Source organism: Jaculus jaculus, chromosome 4, assembly GCF_020740685.1.
Source record: "Jaculus jaculus isolate mJacJac1 chromosome 4, mJacJac1.mat.Y.cur, whole genome shotgun sequence".
Classification (NCBI taxonomy): Eukaryota; Metazoa; Chordata; class Mammalia; order Rodentia; family Dipodidae; genus Jaculus; species Jaculus jaculus.
In genome coordinates, this window is record NC_059105.1 from 14,515,955 (window position 1) to 14,538,268 (window position 22,314).

The following is a 22,314-nucleotide window of genomic DNA, read 5'->3' on the forward strand; positions in this document are numbered from 1 at the left end:
AAACAAACAAAAAATAAATAAAAATAAAAACAATAAAAAATGAGCAGCTGGGCATGGTGGTGCATGCCTTTAATCCCTGCACTGGATTGATATGAGTTCAAGGCCACCCTGAGACTACATAGTGAATTCCAGGTCAGCCTGGGCTAAAGCAAGACCCTACCTTGAAAAAACCAAAAGGAAAAAGAAGAAAAGGTTTCATGGCCCAAAGAAGTTGGAAAGTCACTTCAATATATGTATCTGTGTCACTATATCACACATAGAGATGCCATATATACATTCTGATGCCTCTCTTATTGGAAAGAAGGGTCTTTTTTAACCATGGCTTTCCACCCTAGTTGGCTCTAGTCTCTTCAGAAAAGGGCCCTCAGCTTGTGACACAGGCTGATCAAATGCCATAGCAGAAAGACAAGTACTAGAATACCTTCCTGTCTTTGTCCTTGTTTCCGGGGATCAGCTCTTGAGGCTGGATCTCACAGCAGGACTCTAGCTCCAGGACTGACCCCTGCTCTTTCATCATCTCCAAATCTGGGTCCTCTTCCTCTTCATCATCAGAATCCTCGACAAGTGTTCTTAACTTCTTCCCCTTCACCAAGATCTTCCCTTGAAGTTGCTAAAGGACAAAAATGAAGAGACCTATCTACTTGTCTGCTCTGGCTCCCTCCTGGTAGAGCAGGGCCCATTGTGCTCAAAGGCAGAAGAAAGTGGTCAAAAGTCCCCCCAGGGCTGGAGAGATGGCTCAGCAGTTAATGCGCTTGCCTGTGAAGTCTAAGGACTAAAGTTCAACTCTCTAGATCCCATGTAAGCCAGATGTACAAAGGTGAGGCAAGTGCAAGGTCTCATATGCCCACTAAGGGATGCAAGTGTCTGGAGCTTGATTGCAGTGGCTGAGGCCCTGGCATGCTAATTCTCTCTCTCTCTCTCTCTCTCTTTTTCTCTCGTTCAAAAAAAAAAAAAAAGTTCTCCCAGGGCTAGAGTCATGGCCTAGTGGATAAGGCACTTGTCTGCAAAGCTGAAGGACTCAGGTTTGAGTCCCCAGGACCCACATAAGCCAGATGCACAAGGTGGCACATGCATCTGGAGTTCATTTGCAGAGGCTAGATGCCCTGGTGTGCCCATTCTCTCTCTCTTTCTTTCCCTCTGTATCTCTCTCTGAAATAAATAAAAATAAAATTTAAAAAAATTTTATCCAGGAGTGGTACCTCTGCCTCACAAGCATCTTAACCATTAAACCATCTCTCCCACCCAATTCACTTCTTTTTAAGCAAACTTGTAATATTTCTATTCACAGGGGAAAAATAAATTTAGGCCCTCACATATTATATACAAAACTCCTTCAGGTTAAAGATTTACATATGTAAAAAATAAGAGCCTGACATGATGGTGCACACCTTTAATTCCAGCACTTGGGAGGCAGAGGATCACCGTGAATTTGAGGCCATCTTGGGACTAGAGTGAATTCCAAGTCAGCCTGGGCTAGTGGGCTAAAGTGAGACCCTACCTCAAAACAAACTACAAATAAAAATAAAAATAAAGCCATATGTGGTTGCCTTTTATCCCAGCACTTAGGAGGCAGAGGTAGGAGGATTGCTGTGAGTTTGAGGCCACACTGAGACTACATGGTAAATTCCAGGTCAGCCTGGCCTAGAGTGAAACCCTACCTCAAAAAACCAAAAATGAATAAATAAAAGTATGAGGCCTGTATTCAAAAGTGATCATGGGGGCTGGAGAGATGGCTTGGCGGTTAAGCGCTTGCCTGTGAAGCCTAAGGACCCCGGTTCGAGGCTCGGTTCCCCAGGTCCCACGTTAGCCAGATGCACAAGGGGGCGCACGCATCTGGAGTTCGTTTGCAGAGGCTGGAAGCCCTGGCGCGCCCATTCTCTCTCTCTCTCCCTCTATCTGCCTTTCTCTCTGTGTCTGTCGCTCTCAAATAAATAAACAAAAATTTAATAAAACAAAATAAAATAAAAGGTATGTTAAAAAATTATTAAAAAAAAAAAAGTGATCATGAGCTCCCCATGCCCTGTTCAATGACAGTGTAGGGAGAGCATATGAAAAGTCTTTCCCACGTTTGAAAGGTCCACGCCTGGTGCTTCCCTATGCCACCTCCTGGCCTGCTTGATGCCTCCTGCTAACTTACGTCCTCCATTCCTGGTGGAAGTCTGAGCCTGACCTCTAGGAGGACATGGATTAGGTGTGGAGCTTGGGGTAGTGACCACCCCCTCCTTACAGAAGCCTTCCCTGCTTCCATGCACCTCTCAGCCACCCACCTGGCACTAATCAGACCCTGTGGAAACCACCGCACTGCTCGACTTAGTGCTCTCAACCTCTCTGTGGCACTTTTGTGTGCAGTGGCATCCTCATGTGTCTCGTTGTGTGCTGTCTACCAGAGGGTCAGGATTCTACCTCTGGGACAAATGAAAAAGAAGACAGTCCCTTTGCTGTAAGGCTATGGGACTCACTGCCCTGTGCGGTATTGGGGTACATACTGAGTGAGCAGTTTGCAAGGGGGCTTTTGCTATTTCTATCAAACAGCCCACTTCTTTTGGTCTGGGCCCTGGGTGGCCTCTGGGGATGGGTTTTCCTTCCAGCCTGAGGCAAGGACTGAGGCAAGAGAACACAGAATATATAAGCAGCTTTTACATCGGCTCCCAATGCTTCTTCCCCTCCCCTAGGAAAAGAAAGAATCAGCCTGGAGCAGGGCATGGTGGTACACGCCTTTAATCCCAGCACTTGGGAGCAGAGGTAGGAGGATGGCTATGAAATTCAAAGCCACCATGAGAATACATAGTGAATTCCAGGTCAGCCAGGGCTCCAGTAAGATCCTACTTCAAAAAAGTCGTCAGCTGGGTGTGGTGGTGCACACCTTTAATCCCACCACTTGAGAGGCAGAGGTAGGAGGATCACCGTGAGTTCAAGGCCACCCTGAAACTATATAGTGAATTCCAGGTCAGCTCTGAGTTAGAGTGAGACCATACCTCGAAAAACAAACAAACAAAAATCATCAGAATAGATTTGGAGAGGGAGCTCAACAATTAAGGCTTGCAAAGCCTAAGGACCGAGGTTTGATTCCCCAGAACCCACATAAACCAGATTCACATGGTAGCACATGTGTCTGAAGTTCATTTGCAGTGGCTAGAGGCTCTAGTGTGCCCATTTTCTCATTCTCTGTCTCTAATAAATAAGTAAGATATAAAGAATATGGAATGAGCTAAGGAGATGCTCAGTGAGTAACATGTTTGCCATGCAAGCATGAGGTTCTAAGTTCAGATCCCAGAACCCACATAAAATGCCAGGTGTGGTGGTGTGTACCTGTAATCCCAGCACTAGGGAGGCAGAAACAGTAATCCCTTGGGACCACTGGCTAGCTAGCATAGCCCAGTTGGTGAGCTCTTGGTTAAGCAGGAGGCATTGTCTCTAAGAATAAGGTTTAGAATAATTGAGGAAGATATCTGATCTCAACCTCTCCATTTGCACACACACACACACACACACACACACACACACGTATAGGCCCCCGTACACACACGTGAACCCACACACATACAAACATAAAAACAGGAACACATATACATATGCGCATCAGACACGCATACACATGCAAAATAAAAAGAAACGTGAAGCTGGGTGTGGTTGTGCATGCCTTTAATCCCAGCACTTGGGAGGCAGAGGTAGGAGGATTGTTCTAAGTTCAACCTCAGGCCACCCTGAGACTACATAGAGAATTCCAGGTCAGCCTAGGCTAGAGTGAGACCCTACCCTGAAAAAACAAAAAATAAAATAAAATAATAATAATAATAATAATACAAAAAAAAGAGAGAGAAGGCCGAGCATGGTAGTATATAGTTTTAGTCACAGCACTCATACCTTGGAAAAAAAAAACAACTTAGAGATAGAAACAAGTTCTGTGTTCAAGTGAATTTCAGGCATGTTAATCAGCAATATCAAGAGGGATATGGAAAAAGGAGCCACAGGGAGAGGGTGCCGAAGCCACAGTAGAGCCTGACTGGTGCTTGCCCTTACCTCTGGTGAGGGCAGCCGATTGGGCAGCAGCCCATCCAAGGTGGTGCTCAGCAGCTGATCTCCCAAGATCTCGGTCAGGTACCGTGCCATGGTGAGCTGCTGCTCCCAGCTGCAGTGGTTCTCCAAGGACAGGATGACTGGGTAGTTTGATGTCTGGTGGGGGCGCTGCAGTTAGAATTCTAAAACCTCACACCCTTCTTCTTTAGATACTTGGTTCCCAGGTCCCTATTTATGAACCCAAACGAGTACACTTACTGCTAAACTCCTCCAACTCCGCTACAGGGACCCATGAGAATTAGACAGGTTTGTGATTCATTCTTGGGAAACTATCTACATCAAAAGGCCAAATTTGTGATCCCCAAAATCATACCTAAGCCAAGTCTCTCTGAGACCTTTGTTCAAACTCAGAATGGAGGCCATGCCATTCCCCAAGGTATGAGCTCATGTAGTACTCTTATAGTTTCTTTCTTTTTAAAAATATTTTATTTATTTATTTGAGCCGGGTGTGGTGGCACATACCTTTAATGCCAGCACTCAGGAGGCAGAGGTAGGAGGATCACCGTGAGTTCAAGGCCACCATAAGAATACAGAGTGAATTATGGGTCAGCCTGGACTAGAAAAACACAACAAAACAAAACAAAAAATATTTTATTTATTTAAGAACAAGAGAAAGAGGCCGATAGAAGGAGAGGAGAGTGGACGTGCCAGAGCCTCTAGCCACTGCAAACAGATGCATGCACCACCTTGTGCATCTGGCTTTATGTGGGCTCTGGGGAATCAAACCTGGGTCCTTTGGCTTTGCTGGCAAGTGCCTTAACTGCTAGGCCATCTCTCCAGCCCTGTACTCTCATGTTTTCATCTCTAGATTCCTATTGTCCCCCAGCCCAACTCACCATTGTTTCTGTTTCCTATCCATTTCCTCCCACATAGGTAATAGAAATTTTTACTAGTAGTAGTTACTAACAACTAGTTGTCTGTTACGTTAGAGTTAAAACCCCTTTTACACACAACATGCCACTTAAATAACCTGCCCTGTACTTCCCCACCCTCCCCAGTCAGTCACACTTCCCCCAGACCATCTTGCCTTAGTTATTGGTCTTTCCAACCTGGGGCTACTACCTGGAAGGCATATTGTGCTACTGCTGCCACGACATCTTTGAACAGGATACGGGTAGTCAGAGTGTATCCGTGGTAAACAATAGGTTCCCCATTAGGTCCATCCCATACATCCATCTCCACACAGCGGCACCCCCGCTTCAGGACCCTGCAAGAACCCCAAATCCCAAAGGCAGAATTCAAAGTCTGATCTTCCACCTAAGGACCTTCCCCATCACTCTGAAGAGAACAGTGTTGACTAGCACTTACTCATCAGACCCCTTCAAGCTACAACTCCACAGAAGCTTCTTGGTCCCTTGGGACACTGCTGTAGCTCACACCGATCTCCACCCAACCCCACTTTCCTGCACCCAACCCAGAATCCTCCCTAGCAATCCACTGTACATTGCCTTATAATGCTTCTGTTTTGGATGCATATCTCTATATGACATTGTGTCCTTCAAACTCTTAGTAAGTCAGTCTCTTTCCTGTTTCTTCTCTCTCTTTGTTTTTTGGTGGTTTTTTGTTTTTTTTTTTTTTTTTGGTTTTCCAAGGTAGGGTCTCACTCTAGCTCAGGCTGCCCTGGAATTCACTAGGTAGTCTCAGGGTGGCCTCGAACTCACAGCAATCCTCCTACTTCTGCCTCCCGAATGCTGGGATTAAAGGCATGTGCCACCACACTCAGCTTTTAAAAAAATATTTTGTTTATCTGCAAGCAGAGAGAGAGGGGTAGAGAATGGGTGTGCCAGGGTCTCTAGCCACCGTGGCATGACACCTGACTGACACAAAGTGCATCTGGCTTTGTGGGTACTGGGGAATGGAATGGAACCCGGGTCATTAGGTATTGCAGGCATGTGCCTTAACCATTGTTGCAATTCTCCAACACGTTTTTCATGGTTTTTAAAATAATATTTTTTATTTATTTGAGGGAGAGGCAGATAGAGAGAGAGGATGGGCACCTCAGGGCCTTCAGTCACTGCAAACAAACTCCAAATGCATATGTCACTGTGGCTTACATGGGTACTGGGGTATCAAACCTGGGTCCTTAGTTTTCCCATGCAAGTGCCTTAACTGCTAAGCCATTATTCCCGCCCCTATTTTTGTGTTTTGAGACAGGGTCTCAGCTATGTAGCTCAGGCTAGAATGAAATTTGCAATCCTCCTCCCTCAGCCTCTTGAATGCTTACAGTACAAATATATGCCAACATGGTCAGTTTGCCCCATTCCTCACCCCTTCCCCAACTGGGATTAAACCCAGGAACTTGCACAAACTTTATCACTGAGCTATACTTCCAGGCCCTAGTGTTACAACTAGACTTTTGAAGGTGAGAACCTGTATATTTCACTTCCTTTGGAATAAAAATTCTGCTCAGTTATAAAATCAGGTTTGTTAGGCTGCTAGCACTCTATCACGATATTGACTATTCAGTCTAACCCACGTGTCACAATAAAAGCAGCTGCCACTTATTAGCTATTAAAACATGGATTACCTAATTTAATCTTTACAAGCCTGAGAAAATCGGTGCTGTTACCATCCTGTTTCACAGACAGGAAAGCCACAGGGCACTCAGCAGCCCCAGCATACTAAAGGAGCTAGGGTTTGACCTCAAGTGGACTGACTCCAGAATCCTTTTTCTCTTTTGGTTTTCGAAGTAGAGTCTCACTCTAGTCCAGGCTGACCTGGAATTCACTATGTAGTTTTAGAGCGGCCTCAAACTCACAGCGATCCTCCTACCTCTGCCTCCTAAATGCTGGGATTAAAGGCATGCACCACCATGCTGGGCCAGGATCCCTATTTTTAACCTCTATACTCTATTGCCTTTCCTTCAAAACATTCCACTCAGCTGGGTGTGGTGGCCCAGCATTTAGGAGGCAGAGGTAAAAGGATTACCAGCCTGAGACGACATAGTAAATTCCAGGTCAGCTTGGACTATAGTGAGAGTTTACCTCACAAAGGGAGAAGGCCATGGTGGCATACACCTTTAATCTCAGCACTTGAAAGGCAGAAGTAGGAGAATCACCATGAGTTCAAGGACCACCTTGAGACTACATAGTGAATTCCAGACCAGCCTGGGCTAGAATGAAACCCTACCTCGAAAAAAAAAAAAAAATGTGGAGGGGTTGGGGGTGTGTGGCTGGAGGTATGACTCAGTGGTTAAGGTGCCTGCTTGCAAAACCTAACGGACCCAGGTTCGCTTCCCCTGTACCCATGTACAGCCAGATGCACAAAGTGGCACATAATCTGGAGTTTGTTTGCAGTGGCTGGAGGCCCTGGTGCACCCATTCTGTCTATCTCTCTCGCTTGCAAATAAATATTAAAGCCGGGCATAGTGGCACACACCTTTAATCCCAGCACTTGGGAGGCAGAAGTAGGAGGATCACCATGAGTTCAAGGCCACCCTGAGATTACATAGTGAATTCTAGGTCAGCCTGGGCTAGGGTGAAACCCTACCTCAAAAAAGCAAAAGCAAGAAAAAAATAAAATAAATAAGCAAATAAATATTAAAAACAACAAAAATAAACATTCAGCCCAAACCAAATATGTCAGAACCTCAGAGTTCAGAGAATTTCACAGCTTATGAAAGAAGTTCCATTTATCCATAGGATTTCATTCCAATCATCAATATGTTCTCCAAGTGTCTCCAGTATCCAGACATCCACCTCCTCTAACCTCCCTCTACACCTGCGCCAATCCCTACTATCCACCCTTAGCTTCCCATTTTGTGAGCTGGACCCCTTGTCTACCAGCACTGTACCGTATGTATCCTTCCACACTGCTCTGGCCACAAATCTGGTCCCCCAGTAGGTAGGTGTTGTGTGAGGAGTTAATGAAGTAGTGGTTCAAAGGCTGAGTCATATCCTGGTAGATAGGGAGGCAGGCTGGGTTGAAGATGTCTCCGTCCTTCGAGCAGAGGTACCTGAGGAAGCCGTCCATGCTCAGCACATGCCGCAGTTTGCCTGCAGTGTGGAGTGGACATGCCAGGGTGAGAACCTCGAAGGAGGTCTGTGCTTCTTTCACCGTGCTGTGCAGCCCTGTGACCTATGACCTGAGGATTTCTTCTTCCCGTCAATGCGTCCACTTGGTGTTTGGGAAACATTCGTCAATATTTTCTTTGACTACACTCTTGTGGAGGAAAGGGCCCTTTGACTCCTTCCATAACCCTGACCCTTCTCGGCATGGGCTTCGTATTATAACAACAGTGACTAACAGTTATTAAGCTTGTGTTCCATGCCAAGGACATTCTGTGCAGCATTTTACGAACACGGTGAGGTGGATATCATAGATATTATACAATCTGCCAGGACAAGTTAGATACCTTGCCCCCGATCACACAGCCAGTAAGTGGAGGAGCTGAGATTTGAACCCAGGCAGTCAAGTATTGGAGCCACGCTCTGCACAGCTGGGTTGTACAGTCTCACTGAGGACACTGTTGCTGCAGAGAAGTTTGGTGGAGAGTTAGGGAAACTTGACTCTCGTACTCAGTACCCTTGCAAGTTTAACAAATCCTGGAGACAGTGGGGAATGGCAGGAATTTGCACAGGAAGTTTCACTCTAAGGTCCTGCTTCTCAACACTATTGCATGGGAATTAAGTTCCCACACACATATTCTGGGAGACACATTAAAATGATAACAAATATAGTTGAGATACTTTGAAGCCTATGCTGAGAACAGAAGATCCTCCTTCTTTTTTTTAATTTTTTAATTTTTTTTTAATTTTTTTTTTGTTCATTTTTTATTTATTTATTTGAGAGCGACAGACACAGGGAGAAAGACAGATAGAGGGAGAGAGATAGAATAGGCGCGCCAGGGCTTCCAGCCACTGCAAACGAACTCCAGACGTGTGCGCCCCCTTGTGCATCTGGCTAACGTGGGACCTGGGGAACCGAGCCTTGAACCGGGGTCCTTAGGCTTCAAAGGCAAGCGCTTAACCGCTAAGCCATCTCTCCAGCCCAAGATCCTCCTTCTTACCTTCTGAAAATTTTCACAGATTTTATTTTCTGGTCAGGCATGGTGGTGCACACCTGTAATCCTAGCACTTGGAAGACTGAGATAGGAATGACTATTGCAAATTCAGGGCCAACCAGGGTTACATAATAAGATCCTGCCCCCTACCCACCCGACAAAAAATCTAGCCAGGTATGATGGCATATACCTATAATCCCAACACTTGGGAGGCTTAAGGAAGAGGATCAGTATTTCAAGGCCAGCCTGAATTATATGGGGTCCTATCTCAAAAAGGAAGATGAAGCCGGGCATGGTGGTGCACACCTTTAATCCCAGCATTCAGGAGGCACAGTTGAGAGGCTCACCTTGAGTTCAAGGCCACCCTGAGACTACATAGTGACTTCCAGATCAGCCTGGGCTAGAGTAAAACCCTAGCTTGGAAGACTAAAAAAAGGAAAAAGGAAGAGGGACTGCAGAGATTGCTCAGAGATTAAAGGTGCTTGCTTGCAAAGCCTAACAGGCCTAGGTTCGAGTTCCCCAGTACCCATAAAGCCAGATGGACAAAAGTACATGTGGAGTTCATTTGCACTGTCAGGAAGCTCTGGTGCACCCATACTCTCTCTCTGTTGCTATTTCTCCCCCCAAAATGAATAAAAGGTAGTAGAGAAGGAAAGAATGTAGAAAGGAAAGAAAGGAGGGAGAGAGGAGAAGGGAAGAAAGAAAGGGATGGTTGGAAGAGGACAGGAAGGAGAAAGGAAGTGAAGAAGGCTTGTGTCCTGGTACACACCTTTGATCCCAGCACTCAGGAGGTGGAAGTAGAAGGATCGTTGTAAGTTTGAAGCCAGCCTGAGACTACATAGTGAATTCCAGTTCAGCCTGGGCTAGAGAGAGACCTTCCCTCAAAAATAAATAAATAAATAAATAAATAAATAAATAAATAAATAAATAAAAATACATTGTGTTTTGTTTTTCAAGATAGGGTCTTACTCTAGCCCAGGCTGACTGGGGATTCTCAGGGTGGCCTCCAATTCACAGCTAGTGATTCTCCTACCTGTGCCTCCTGAGTACTGAGATTAAAGGCATAAACCACCACACCCTGTTTAAAAATAAAATTTAAAGAATTTTTTTAAACCTCAATTTCTTAAAATCCATTTAACAGGAAGTCTTAAACAAGAAAACTAGAAATGTGAACACATTATGGAATACTCAGCAAAAGCCCAACAGATAGTTGTTGCTGACTTACAAAATTATAATAAAGACTAAATTAAGTGAAAAATGTGAAAGAGCCTTGTAAATAATTTGCTATTAATGTCAATTTCTCACACGTTGAAGGGATGAAGGATGGAAATGAATCTACCGAAGAAGCAAAGCAGAGGAAAGTCTGACAATTCAGAAGACATATTTTAGCTGCACTTGTTAAATAACCGAATAATTGTCCTTATCATTTTGACCAGGCCCAGAATGACTAGATTCCTGATTCAGGAATTTACATACTTAAAAACAACTCGTAAAAATTTGGAGAAATCCCAGGAAGGATCAGAAAGCCAGCATTTAGAGGGAGAACAAACAAGAAATATGGGGCAAAGATTCATTTTCATTAGGAAAGGGGCCAGAGGAAGAGGACCAAGGGTCTTTTGTTTCTACTGAGGGACACAGTTTGCATCAGGAAAACATTTGTGAGTAAAGAATATGAGGGCCAGACAGGTCAGCCTGGGCTAAAGTGAGACCCTGCCTCAAAAAATAAAAAATAAAAGAGAGAGAGAGATGAGAGATGACTTAGCAGTTAAGGCACTTGCCTGCGTAGCCTAAGGACTGGGTTCGATTCCCTAGTGCCCATGTAAGCCAGATGTACAAGGTGGTGCATGTGTCTGGAATTCATTTGCAAGTGGCTAGAGGCCCTGGTGTGCCCATTCTCTCTCTCTCTCTCTCTCAAATAAATAATCTCCTTAAAATATTGTATTTATTTATTAAGTTGACAAAGAGGGAGAGAGAAAGAATGGGTGCACAGGGCCTCCAGCCACTGCAAACAAGCCCCCTTGTGGATCCTGGGGAATCAAACCTGGGTCCTTTGGCTTTGCAGGCAAATGCCTTAACCACTAAGCCATCCCTCCAGCCCTCAAATACATAATTTTTTTAAAAAAGAATATGAGCCAGGCATGGTGGCACATGCCTTTAATCGCAGCACTTAGGAAGCAGAGGTAGGAGCATTGCTGTGAGTTCAAGGCCACTGTGAGACTGCATAATGATTTCCAGGTCAGCCTGTACTAGAGCAAGACCCTACCTTGAAAAAAGCAAAGGAAAGAGAGAAAGAGAGAGAGAGAGAGAGAGAATGAATGTCAGCACAATGAAGGAAAGGGGGCTGTTCCTCCCAAGAGATGAGCTGTCCATGTTGTCTGGGCAGGGAATGGCTGCCCTTTGAGAGAACGGGTTAAATGAGACATTTGGGAAGGAGGCTGGGGTAGGAGAAGTTTGCTTGTCTCTGCATCCTTTCATGGCCCCTGCTTGTGCCCCACCCCACATGCCTAGCGCCCATCTACCCAGTTCCCCTTACCGCTGTCTGAAGGCTCATAGAGGTCAATGAATTCCAGAGCGAGGTCAGAGGTACAGTCTCTTTCTTTCTGTTCTTCTCGAAGGAAATCCACAAATTCCAGCAGAGTTAGCTTCTGCCCATCAGATGAGAAGTTTTGAAACAGTTCCTCAACTTCAGTGCGCTTAGTCAATGCTTTATAGAACTGCACAAATTCTTCTCCTTCCAGAGTTTTAGAGTGAGACACATCTGCTGCCTATAAGAGAGGGCTTCATTGAGGGATGGATTTTATGATCGCCCTTTGTTTTTCGTTTACTTAGAGCAGGGAACAGGAAGGGGAGCAAGAGAGAGAGAGTATGCTGGACACTTTGTGCATGAACTTGGGGCCATCAGGCTTTGCAAAGCAAACATCTTTAACCACTGAGCAATCTTCCCAACCCCTGCAAAGGGAATCTTACCATCTTCCATAAAACTCCCATGGAACTCCTGACATTTCATTTTCATAAAAGCCTCTCCAGGGCTGGAGAGTTGGCTTAGCAGTTAAGGTGCTTGCCTGCAAAGCCAAAGGACCTCAGTTCAATTCCCCAGTACCCACGTCAGTCAGATGCACAAGGTGGCGCATACATCTGGAGTTCGTTTGCAGTAGCTGGAAGCCCTAGCACGCCCATTTTTCTTTTTCTCTCTCTCCCTCTTCCCTTCTCTCAAATAAATAAATAAAAATAAAATATTAAAACAAACACCTCTCCAGTAAGTAAAACACAAAATTTTAGTCATATCATTTGCTATTAAGAATATATAGATATATGAATATACATATATATATTGGTTTTTTGAGGTAGGGTCTCACTATAGTTCAGACTTAATCACTACGTAGTCTCAGGGTGTTCTTGAACTCACGGAGACCCTCCTACCTCTGCCTCCTGAGTGCTGGGATTAAAGGCGTGCACCACCATGCCAGATTTAGAGAATATTTTCAACCAGAAAGATTTGAATATCCCAGAGTTCTTTAAAATGGTCAGAGAGAGTAGGTCATGCCTGTAATTCCAGCTTTTAGGAGGTGGAGGGCAAGAGGATCAGGAGTTTGAACTTATCCTTAGCTATATAGTACATTTGAGAGCATTAAACTTCCTGGGGAGATGGCTCAGCAGTTAAAGGTGCTTGTTTGCAAAGTCTACTAGGATGGGTTCATTTCTCCAGTACCCACACAAAGCCAGATGCACAAAGTAGCACATAAATCTGGAGTTTGTGATGTCAAGAGGCTTTGTTGTTGCCTGGCATGGTGGCACACACCTTTAATCCCAGCACTCAGGAGGCAGAGGTAGGAGGGTCTCTGTGAGTTCGAGGATATCTGAGACTGCATAGTGAGTAAGCCTGAGCTAGAGTGAGACCCTACCTCGAAAAACCAATATCTATATATTCTTAGTAGCAAATGATATGACTAAAATTTTGCCTTTTACTTACTGGAGAGGAGTTTATTTTAATATTTTATTTTTATTTATTTATTTGAGAGAAGGAGAGAGAGAGAGAGAGAATGGGCATGCCAGCACTCAAGAGGCAGAAGTAGGAGGATTGCTGTGAGTCTGAGGCCACTCTAAGACTACAGAGTGATTCCAGGTCAGCCTGGGCTAAAGCAAGACCCTACCTCAAAAGAAAAAGAAAAGAATCCCTGGTACACACACACACACACACACACACAGCCTTTCTTTCTACAAAGAAAAATACACAAGAAAAAAGAAAAACCCTTCCTCTTATTTACTCACATTCCATTGAAGTTTTGTACTAGGCACCTGAGAAATTCTGACCATGAACAGCGAGGTCCAACATAATAACATCATTTCCCTGTCATAGGATTATAACTCATACTTCCAACAACATTGAACAGTAAGAATCATTCTGTACACTCCCCATGGAGCTTCTTATGGTGATGGAGTACACAGAGAAGTCAACACATGAGTGCTGCTGTACGGCGTCAGAGGCTGTTGTAGTCATCTTCTCGTGGCTGGGACAAACACCTGACCAAAAGCAGCTTGTGGGAGAAAAAGGTTTATTTTGGCTCACAGACTCGAGGGGCAACTCCACGGTAGCAGGGGAAAATTGGCATGAACAAAGTATAGACATCACTTCTGCCACAGCAGATGGAACCCCACAGCCTGAGAGTGAGCCAAATCCTGGCAAAGGGAAGCTGGCTGTAGCAACCATAAGCCCACACCCCAAAACACACCTCCTTCAGCCAGACTCCCATTCCCAAACTGCCACCAGCTGGGGACCTAGCGTTTAAAACACATGAGTTTATGGGGATACCTAATTCAAATTACCACAGAGGCCTTTTGGACAAATGAAAATAGTCTGTCTAGCTACTGAAAAACCTTCCTCTGCTGACTCACCTGAAAAAGACTGAGAGCATATTCTTGGTCCATTTTCACATTCATCAGGTGTAGTAACCGCTGAACTTCTTGGAAAGTCATTCGGCCATCCTGGTTTTTGTCTCCACGTTGGAACCAATCTCTCAGCCATCCAGGTCTGAGTTAAGGCAAAAGCACTGTGTGTTTGAGTGTCCATCCATTGGCCGTTCTCCCTGTCTTTGCTCCCAGTTTCACTCTCATGCCATTACCTTCTCAAAGAACCTCTCTGAAGCACCATCTACTTGGTCACTGCATAGCTCAAGTGCCTTCAGGGACCTGCCTGTTTCCAGCAGAAATAAACCCCAAATCCTTAACACAGAAGTTGATCTTCTTTGACATTATAATCTGGGCCTGTCTTGCCTTTGCAAGGTATCTCTGTCCTCATGCTTTTGCCAGACAAGGCAACTTCCTACTCTGAGGTTCCCCTGACCCTACTCTTCAGTCTCCTCCTTTTTCATGCTGTTCTCTCACTCAGGAGTGCTTTTTCTTTTTCCTCTATTCACATTCAAATTGTACTCATTTTTTTTTAAACCAGTCCTGGGCTGGTTTCAAACTAGCTATGTAGCTGAGCATGGCCTTGAACTTCTGCTCTTCCTCTCAAGTGCTGGAATAACAGGATGCATCACCACCCAGTTTATGCCATTCTGTGATCAAACCTCAGAGCTTTGTGCATGTTAAGGCAAGTACTTCTCAAATGAGCTACATTTCTAACCCAAATGGTACCCATTTTAAAGATACAGCTCACATCCTATTTCTTCCCTGAAGCTTTCTCGGAAGACTCTTGGGTAGAATTATCATGCCTAATCCTTCTTTTGAACACATACAAGTAATCGGCTTCTTTGGTACTTAGACTATTTATGCAGATTGTTCCTCTCCACTAACTAAAGCAATATATGTATCTCATTAACTTTGGTGCCCCTAAAATTTGGCATAGTGGCTGACACATTTGTCTTAACAGATGGTGAAAGGGTACGTCTGTGCAGGAAGTGATACAGTATGGGAATGTTGAAGTGAACATAAATCTATTTCTTGCTTCTATGGTAGCTAATGCCACTGGGGTCTTCAGCTTTCAGGAGCAGCAACTTGCTTGTTCTCTACCTGGAGGTCGTCCCTCTGATCTCAGAATTCTGACTCATGCTTAAACTCTGCCTGGCCAACATCCATCCTCCTTCAGAATCCTCAGCTCTGCATCGGCCTCTCTCTCTGCCCACACTAATTAAATCCTTTGGTCTTAATATCCCTGCATGCCTTCCCACCTTCTCTGGTTCTGCAGCATCTGATTCCTTCAGTAACCCCACCCTGACTTCATCTGGTTGATACTGGTCCAGTCGCTCCTGCTGGTCCATGCTGGTGACAAGGTCTACCAGCAGCTGGAGTCCTCGAATCCAGTTCTGGGCCTCTTCAACAGTGTTGGCCACCAGGTCCAGATTGGGACGGCGGCCATGAAAGACAATGGTGAAGCCCTTCTCCAAGGGGAATTCTTCTGCCAAGCTGCGCAGTAACTCAGAATCATGGCCATTACGTATGGTCTCCACATCAGAGATTGAGACTGCCAGAGAAGAAGTAGGTAGGAGCACTAAGGAAAGGAGTCTGGCAAAGTGCAGGAGCTAAGGGACAGGACTAGGACCCCCTTTTCCATGAAGACATAGAGAGGAGGAACCTGAGTTTCCATAGGCTGAATCCCAAAGGTCATGAGTACAGGGAGATGCAGACCCCAGGGATTCAGGAGTCCACATGAATCATTATTTTTTTCATAGACAGCCTAGCATGGGGCCTGGGCTAAAAGTGGCAAGTCCTGGCTTCAGCCACCAGCTCACTGTGTGAAGCTAAAACTTAACCCCTTGATGTCCTCATCTTAAATAATGGATGGTTCCTGCTGCATTCATGTTGCTGGGAGAAACATCCAACCAGACACAGCTTATGGGAGGAAAGGGTTTATTTCAGGCTTACAGAGTACAGGGGACATACTGTCAATGGTAAAAGAAACTGGCTCACTTTCATAGATCCAAACAGGGAGAAACCAACAGTCAGCACCACAAAACCTCCAGAGCTCAAATTACTCTTCACATACCTTAGGACTAGACACAAGATCCACCCCCAAACACACCTTAATGCTGGACTTCAAGATCTGCCCCCAGTGACATGCCCCTAAGCAGGGATCTGCCTGCTGGGGGCTCAAGTAAGGAGTTGGGTTTTAATAAAATACCCAAATATATGGGGCTGTGCATTCAAACTACCACAGCCCCTTTCAATGGCCACTCCCAACAATGAACACAGAACCAGTGGGGATGACAAATGAAAACAAATCTGAAGTGGAGAAATAGTTACACCAAAACAGTATACATCCATGTCTGGCATGGTGGCACATGCCTTTAATCCCAGCACGTGGTGCAGACATAGGAGGACTGCCGGGAGTTCGAGGCCACCCTGAGACAACATAGTGAACTTCAGGTCAGCCTGGACCAGAGTGAAACCCTACCTCAAACAAACAAACAAACAACTACAAAAAAACAAGTATATGTCCATGTTATAGGTTTGAAGGTTTCCTTTTCTCCAGGAGTCTTGAAGGGAGCCAGAGAAATTCTACTCCCTTCCCTCTGCTGGGGGTGGTGTGGATATTGAGCTTTGATTATACCTTTAAAGGTGATATATCCTGTGGTCAAATGTTTAGAAGTATCATAAAAAGTCTGGCCAATAGGATTCATACTATTATGATGCTTTTTTTATTTTATTTTTTATTATTGCTTTTTTTTTTTTTTTTTTTTTTTTTTTGGTTTTTTGAAGTTGGGGTTGGGTCTCACTCTAGCCCAGGCTGACCTCGAATTCAGTATGGAGTCTCAGGGTGGCTTTGAACTCACGGTGATCCTCCTACCTCTGCTTCCCAAGTGTTGGGATTAAAGGCGTGTGCCATCACACCTGGCTTTTTGGTTTTTCAATGTAGGGTCTTGATCTAGTCCAGGCTGACCTGGAACTCACTCTGTAGTCTCAGGCTGACCTCAAACTCACAGCGATCCTCCTACCTCTGCCTCCTGAGTGTTGGGATTACAGGCATGCACCACCATGCCTGGAGACTAATTTAATCCTCACTAAGTCCTACACAAGCAAATACTAGTTGTGAACTCCTTGTAGAGACTTAGAGAGAGCCACCAAAAAGACCCAATCTGGGCTGGAGAGATGGCTTAGCGGCTAAGGCACTTGCCTGCAAAACCTAAGGACGCAGGTTTGATTTCCCACAACCCACATAAGCCAGATGCACATGGTAGCACATGCGTCTGGAGTTTGTTTGCAGTGGCTAGAGGTCCTGACATGCTCACTCTTTCTCTCTCTCTAATAAATAAATAAAAATTTAAAAAAATTTAAAGAACCTACCAGGTGTGGTGGCACACGCTTTTAGTCCCAGCACTTGGGAAACAGAGGTAAGAAGATCACCATGAGTTTGAGGCTACCCTGAGACTACATAGTAAATCCCAGGTCAGCCTGGGCTAGTGAGACACTACCTCAAAAAAAGAAAAAAAAAAAAAAAAAAAAAAGGACCCAGTCTTTCCTATGTTTTCAAACTACTGGGTTCCTCAGAGACCTGTCCACCCATGTACTATGTACCCACTCATAGCTATCCAGGTCACTCACAGGTGGGCTTGGCCTTGCCCTCGGCCTGACGTGCATGCCTGACCATCATGCCATCGTTCTGGAGTCTGAAGTATCTTAGCTTCTTCCAGTTCTTCGTCTTCACCTTGCGCATCAACATGCCTTCTTGCATCAGCAGCAGGTCCTGATCAGTGGTCAGCCCTGAGCCAGGAAAATCAGGGACTAAGTGGCCAGAGAGGAAGGTAGGTTTAGAGGAGCTCTGGGGCCAGTGCCACCCTTATTCCCTTCCCTGGGATTTCACCCAAGTCCCCATCCTCTGTAGGAGTACTCACGGTCTTGAATCTGGGATGCCATCGCCCACTGCTCCGCCAACTGATGCCAGAGTCACCTAAAGGAACAAAGGCAGCAAAGGACTTTGGGCGGTTCCTGGAGATCAAGGGAGCAAAGAGCCAAAAACCTAGCCTTTCTGAGTGCTCACTATCCACCAGGTAATTCATTTATAGCCTGCAGCTACTTTACTTTCTAATTTGAATGTGTGACTGAGCTTTAACTGCTAAGCCATCTCTCCAGCCCAGTTCATATTCTTCAAAAAATATTTTTGCCAGGCATGGTGGCGCATACCTTTAATCCCAGCACTTGGGAGGTAGAGGTAGGAGGATCACCATGAGTTCAAGGCCACCCTGAGATACATAGTGAATTCCAGGACAGCCTGGGCCAGAGTGAGACCCTACCTCGAAAAAAACAAAAAAAAATTTTTTGGGAATGGGCATGGTGGCGCATATCTCTAATCCCACTGTGAGTTCGAGACCACCCTGAGACTACACAGTGAACTCCAGGTCAGCCCTGGCTAGAGCAAGACCCTACCTCAAAAAAAAAAAAAAAAAAAGTCTGAAGCTGGGCCTGGTGGCACATGCCTTTAATCCCAGCTCTCAGGAGGCAGAGGCAGAAGGGTCACCATGAGTTCCAGGCCACCCTGAGAATACATAGTGAATTGTAGGTCAGCCTGGGCTAGAGCAAGACCCTACCTCTAAAGCCAATATGTATATATATGTAGTTATTGGCAATGAGAGAGTGGGGAGGGCAAGAACAGAGGGAGAAAGATTGGGCATGCCAGAGCCTCTTGCCACTGCAAACATATTCCAGATGTATGTGTCATTTTGTGCATCTGGCTTACATGGGTACTGGGAAAGTTTTACTTTTTCAAGGTAGGGTCTCACACTAACCCAGGCTGACCTGGAATTCACTATGTAGTCTCAGGGTGGCCTCGAACTCATGGTAATCCTCCTACCTCTGCCTTCCGAGTGCTGGGATTAAAGGCGTGAGCCATCACACTTGGCTCCATCTAACAGTTTTTGTTTTGTTTTGTTTTATTTTTTTTAAGGTAGGGTTTCACTCTGGTCCAGGCTGACCTGTAATTATGTAGTCTCAGGGTGTCCTCGAACTCATGGTGATCCTCTACCTCTGCCTCAGGAGTGCTGGGATTAAAAGCGTGCGTCACCATGTCCAGCTCATTTAACAGTTTTTAATAGACCAAATAAGTTACACAAGTTTCAAAATTGCACTGAACCTGGCATGGTGATACATACCTACAGTCTCAAGTACTTTCAAGGCTAACACAGGATCAGAAGTTCAAGACCAACCTCAGCTACACAGCAGAGTTCAAGGCCAGTCTGGGCTATATGATACACTGTCTCAAAAAAAAAAGCTCACTCCTCTCTCTCCTCCCAGTTTGCTTTACTATTTCCTTACTCAGGTCAGGCTCTTTGTGCTCTTCTCATCCTTCTCTTCATCCTTTTTCTCCATCACTTTTTTCTGCTGCTTCCTTCCTTTGTCTCCACTAATTGCCAATAGCTCTGATTCTCAACCCCATTAAGAATTTTGAGGCTACAGTCCGGGAGAAAGGACACTTGGCATTGGACATTCAGCAACATGTTCCTCTTCTCAGCCTCACTTTTCCCGGTATCCTAGGAGATTGACTAAACAAAGTACCCAGAGAATGTATAGTAGAACCCAAGTGTTCTAGGTCTTGGTGTTTCTTCTGGTGTCTGAAAGGAAGGAAGTGAGAGAAGATGCAGGTACAGTGGGGAGAAAGGAACACAGGGTTTGGGACACGGATTATATCAAGGACACAGAGGATCGAAGAGTAAGAGATTGGGTCAGCCCGGCACAGTGGTACATGCTTGTAATTCGAACTTGAGAAGTGGAGGAAAGATGATCAAGAGTTCAAGGCCATCCTTGGCTACACAAAAATTTTGAGGTAAGCCTAGGCTACATGTGACCCTATCTCAACACAAAGAGAGAGAGGAGACATGGGGTCTTAAATATTAACTCCCACATACATATGGAGATCTTCAAGGATACAGATAATTACTTGCATCATATGTGCCAAGACAAGCATGGTGGTACACACCTTTAATCCCAACACTCGGGAGGCAGAGGGAGTAAGACTGCCGTGAGTTCAAGGCCACCCTGAGACTACATAGTGAATTCCAGGTCAGCCTGGGCTAGAGTGAGATCCTACCTCAATAACCCTCCCCTTCAAAAAACAAACCTAAAGGTGTGCCACCATACCCAAGTAGCTGGACCTCTGGAATGTCAAGGTTGGTGCCAATGACATTACAGTAGAATTCAGGGTGTCCCAAAATGCTGAGGAACAGGAAGAGAAACATTTTGTCTATTCCCTTGCTTCTGAAAAGTACTATGGCTAACTTGTTTTAAAATATTACTTATTTATTTATTTGACAGAGAGAAAGAAGGAGGGAGGGAGGGAGAGAGAGAATGGGTGCTCCAGGGCTTCCAGCCACTGCAAATGAACTCTGGACGCATGTGCCCTCTTGTGCATCTGGCTAACATGGGTCCTGGGGGATCAGACCTGGGTCCTTTGGCTTTGGAGGCAAACGCCTTAACCACTAAGCCATCCCTCCAGCCCTAACCTGTTTTATATAGAGTACAGAACGGTTTTGTCATAGCCCTCAGAATATGAGAGCTTGAAGGATTTTTACAGCACTTACAATTTAATGATTCAAGGATAAACTAGTATGTCCTGAAGAGTGTCTTAAACTAGATACCTTAGCCCACCCCAAAACCTATCAGATCAAAATTTCCAGTGATGGGGCTTGAGAATGTTTACTAGGCATGCTAATACACACAAAACTGTGAGAAATCCTAAACTCCTATTACACATCAAGAAGTTGTCATTGAAAGTCCCATAGCACAGCATGCTGGTGTACTAAGAAACTGCCCTGGCTCATTAAACAGGCAACAAACAAGACACAGAACACAACTCTGACTCTTTTCAATGAAGTCTTATAACTTTCTCCTATTATAAGGAATTCCTGACTGGGTCTTGGGTAACCTTCATTTGATAATAACCTTCAATAGTCTATTAATGAATCTCTGCTGAAGCTTGTCTACTCTAATTTGTGGGGTTTTTTTTGTTGGTTTGTTTTTATTTGTTTATTTGAGAGCTAGAGAGCGAGAGCGAGAGCGAGAGAGAGAGAGAGAGAGAGAGAGAGAGAGAGAGAAGCAGATAGATAGAGAATGGGTGCACCAGGGCCTCCAGCCACTACAAACGAACTCCAGATACATGCGCCACCTTGTGCATCTGGCTAACGTGGGTCCTGGGGAATCGAGCCTTGAACCGGGGTTCTTAGGCTTCACAGGCAAGTGCTTAACTGCTAAGCCACGTGTACAGCCCTAATTTGTCTTTTTATGGGTTGGACTTATGTCTGAGGAATGGCTAGGGGTCAGCACTCCTGGCTCTGGACAGCTAAGAAGTTCTTCTGTAAAAGAGTGATTGACATAGACAAGAGGAAAACTGTAAGAATTTAAAAAATAAAATAAACTGAAGAGAACCAGGAGGAGGGAGCCCTGTGTAGTCACCTGGGTAGGGTCCAACCTAATCAGAGTAGGTGTGCATCTGGAGGGCAGATTAGGGATTCAGGCAGGACTTGGGCAGGGGCTGGCTAGAGATGCCAGGCTCTTACCGTGCGCAGAATAGCAAGCAGTGCTGGGTCTGTGAGCTATTCCTGCCGAGCTTTGTGGTGCTTCCTTGCAGGATAAGGAACACCCCGGCTCCTTTTCTCCTCTGTTCTCACTTGCTTCCACTCTTCTTCTACCGCAGTTGTCTGCTGCGACTGGCAGTTACAGCCAGAAGGAAGGAGTAGGGTGGGGAGAAGTGTGAGCGCTCTCTTCAGTCCAGCCCATCCAACTCTTAAAGGCCCAGGACGTTGGTCAGTGTGAAGGAACAGTGGGGGCGGGGTGGCAGCATAGGGTTAAGGCAGCCGTTTGAGATTGACGGGCAGCACATCTCCAGGGAGGGAGAAGCCTGATTGTGCTGCCTCCTCCCCTCCCCAGCGCTGACCCCAATCCTGCAGTAGCTCTCAAGGGAAAGCCAAGGAGCCTGTGAATTGCAGTGCTTTGTGAATCACTGGTTTTCATTCCGGTAGGTCTCACGGCTGACACTGCCCTCATTTCATCTGGCTGTTTTCCATAGTGTCTGTTTCCACCAGTTTGCTCCTGTGTTTGTGCATTTTGCCTTGCAGGGCACTCAACATAGTTCTGTAGAAATAGGAGTGTAAGAGAGAAGATGAGGAAAAAGGAAGGGGAGGATTGATCAGTTAGTATACATACATATTTAAGGCCTCTGTTAAATCCTTGTTATATATTGAAGAAATACCCATATGTATGGATGAAACAATTCATTTGGTATACCTCCCACCCCTCCCCCACATTTTCCA

General features: G+C 45.3%; 1 protein-coding gene across 3 annotated transcripts in view; it reads right to left on the minus strand.

Annotated features, from left to right (window-relative positions):
- The window catches only part of Plcd4 (phospholipase C delta 4), a 30,942-nt gene extending 9,232 nt beyond the window's left edge, over positions 1-21,710 (minus strand). For 2 of the 3 annotated variants that reach the window (XM_045146995.1, XM_045146993.1), the window contains exons 1-10: positions 21,562-21,710; positions 17,908-17,963; positions 17,618-17,776; positions 15,311-15,539; positions 13,973-14,102; positions 11,613-11,844; positions 7,871-8,072; positions 5,140-5,284; positions 4,021-4,173; positions 422-610 (exon numbers count right to left, since the gene is read on the minus strand). In XM_045146995.1, the coding sequence (XP_045002930.1) occupies positions 422-610; positions 4,021-4,173; positions 5,140-5,284; positions 7,871-8,072; positions 11,613-11,844; positions 13,973-14,102; positions 15,311-15,539; positions 17,618-17,776; positions 17,908-17,929 (1,461 nt within the window). In that variant the 5' untranslated portion in view covers positions 17,930-17,963; positions 21,562-21,710. The remainder of the gene's footprint in view (positions 1-421; positions 611-4,020; positions 4,174-5,139; positions 5,285-7,870; positions 8,073-11,612; positions 11,845-13,972; positions 14,103-15,310; positions 15,540-17,617; positions 17,777-17,907; positions 17,964-21,561) is intronic. The other variant, XM_045146994.1, reaches the window with a different exon arrangement.
- Positions 21,711-22,314: the final 604 nt, after the last annotated feature.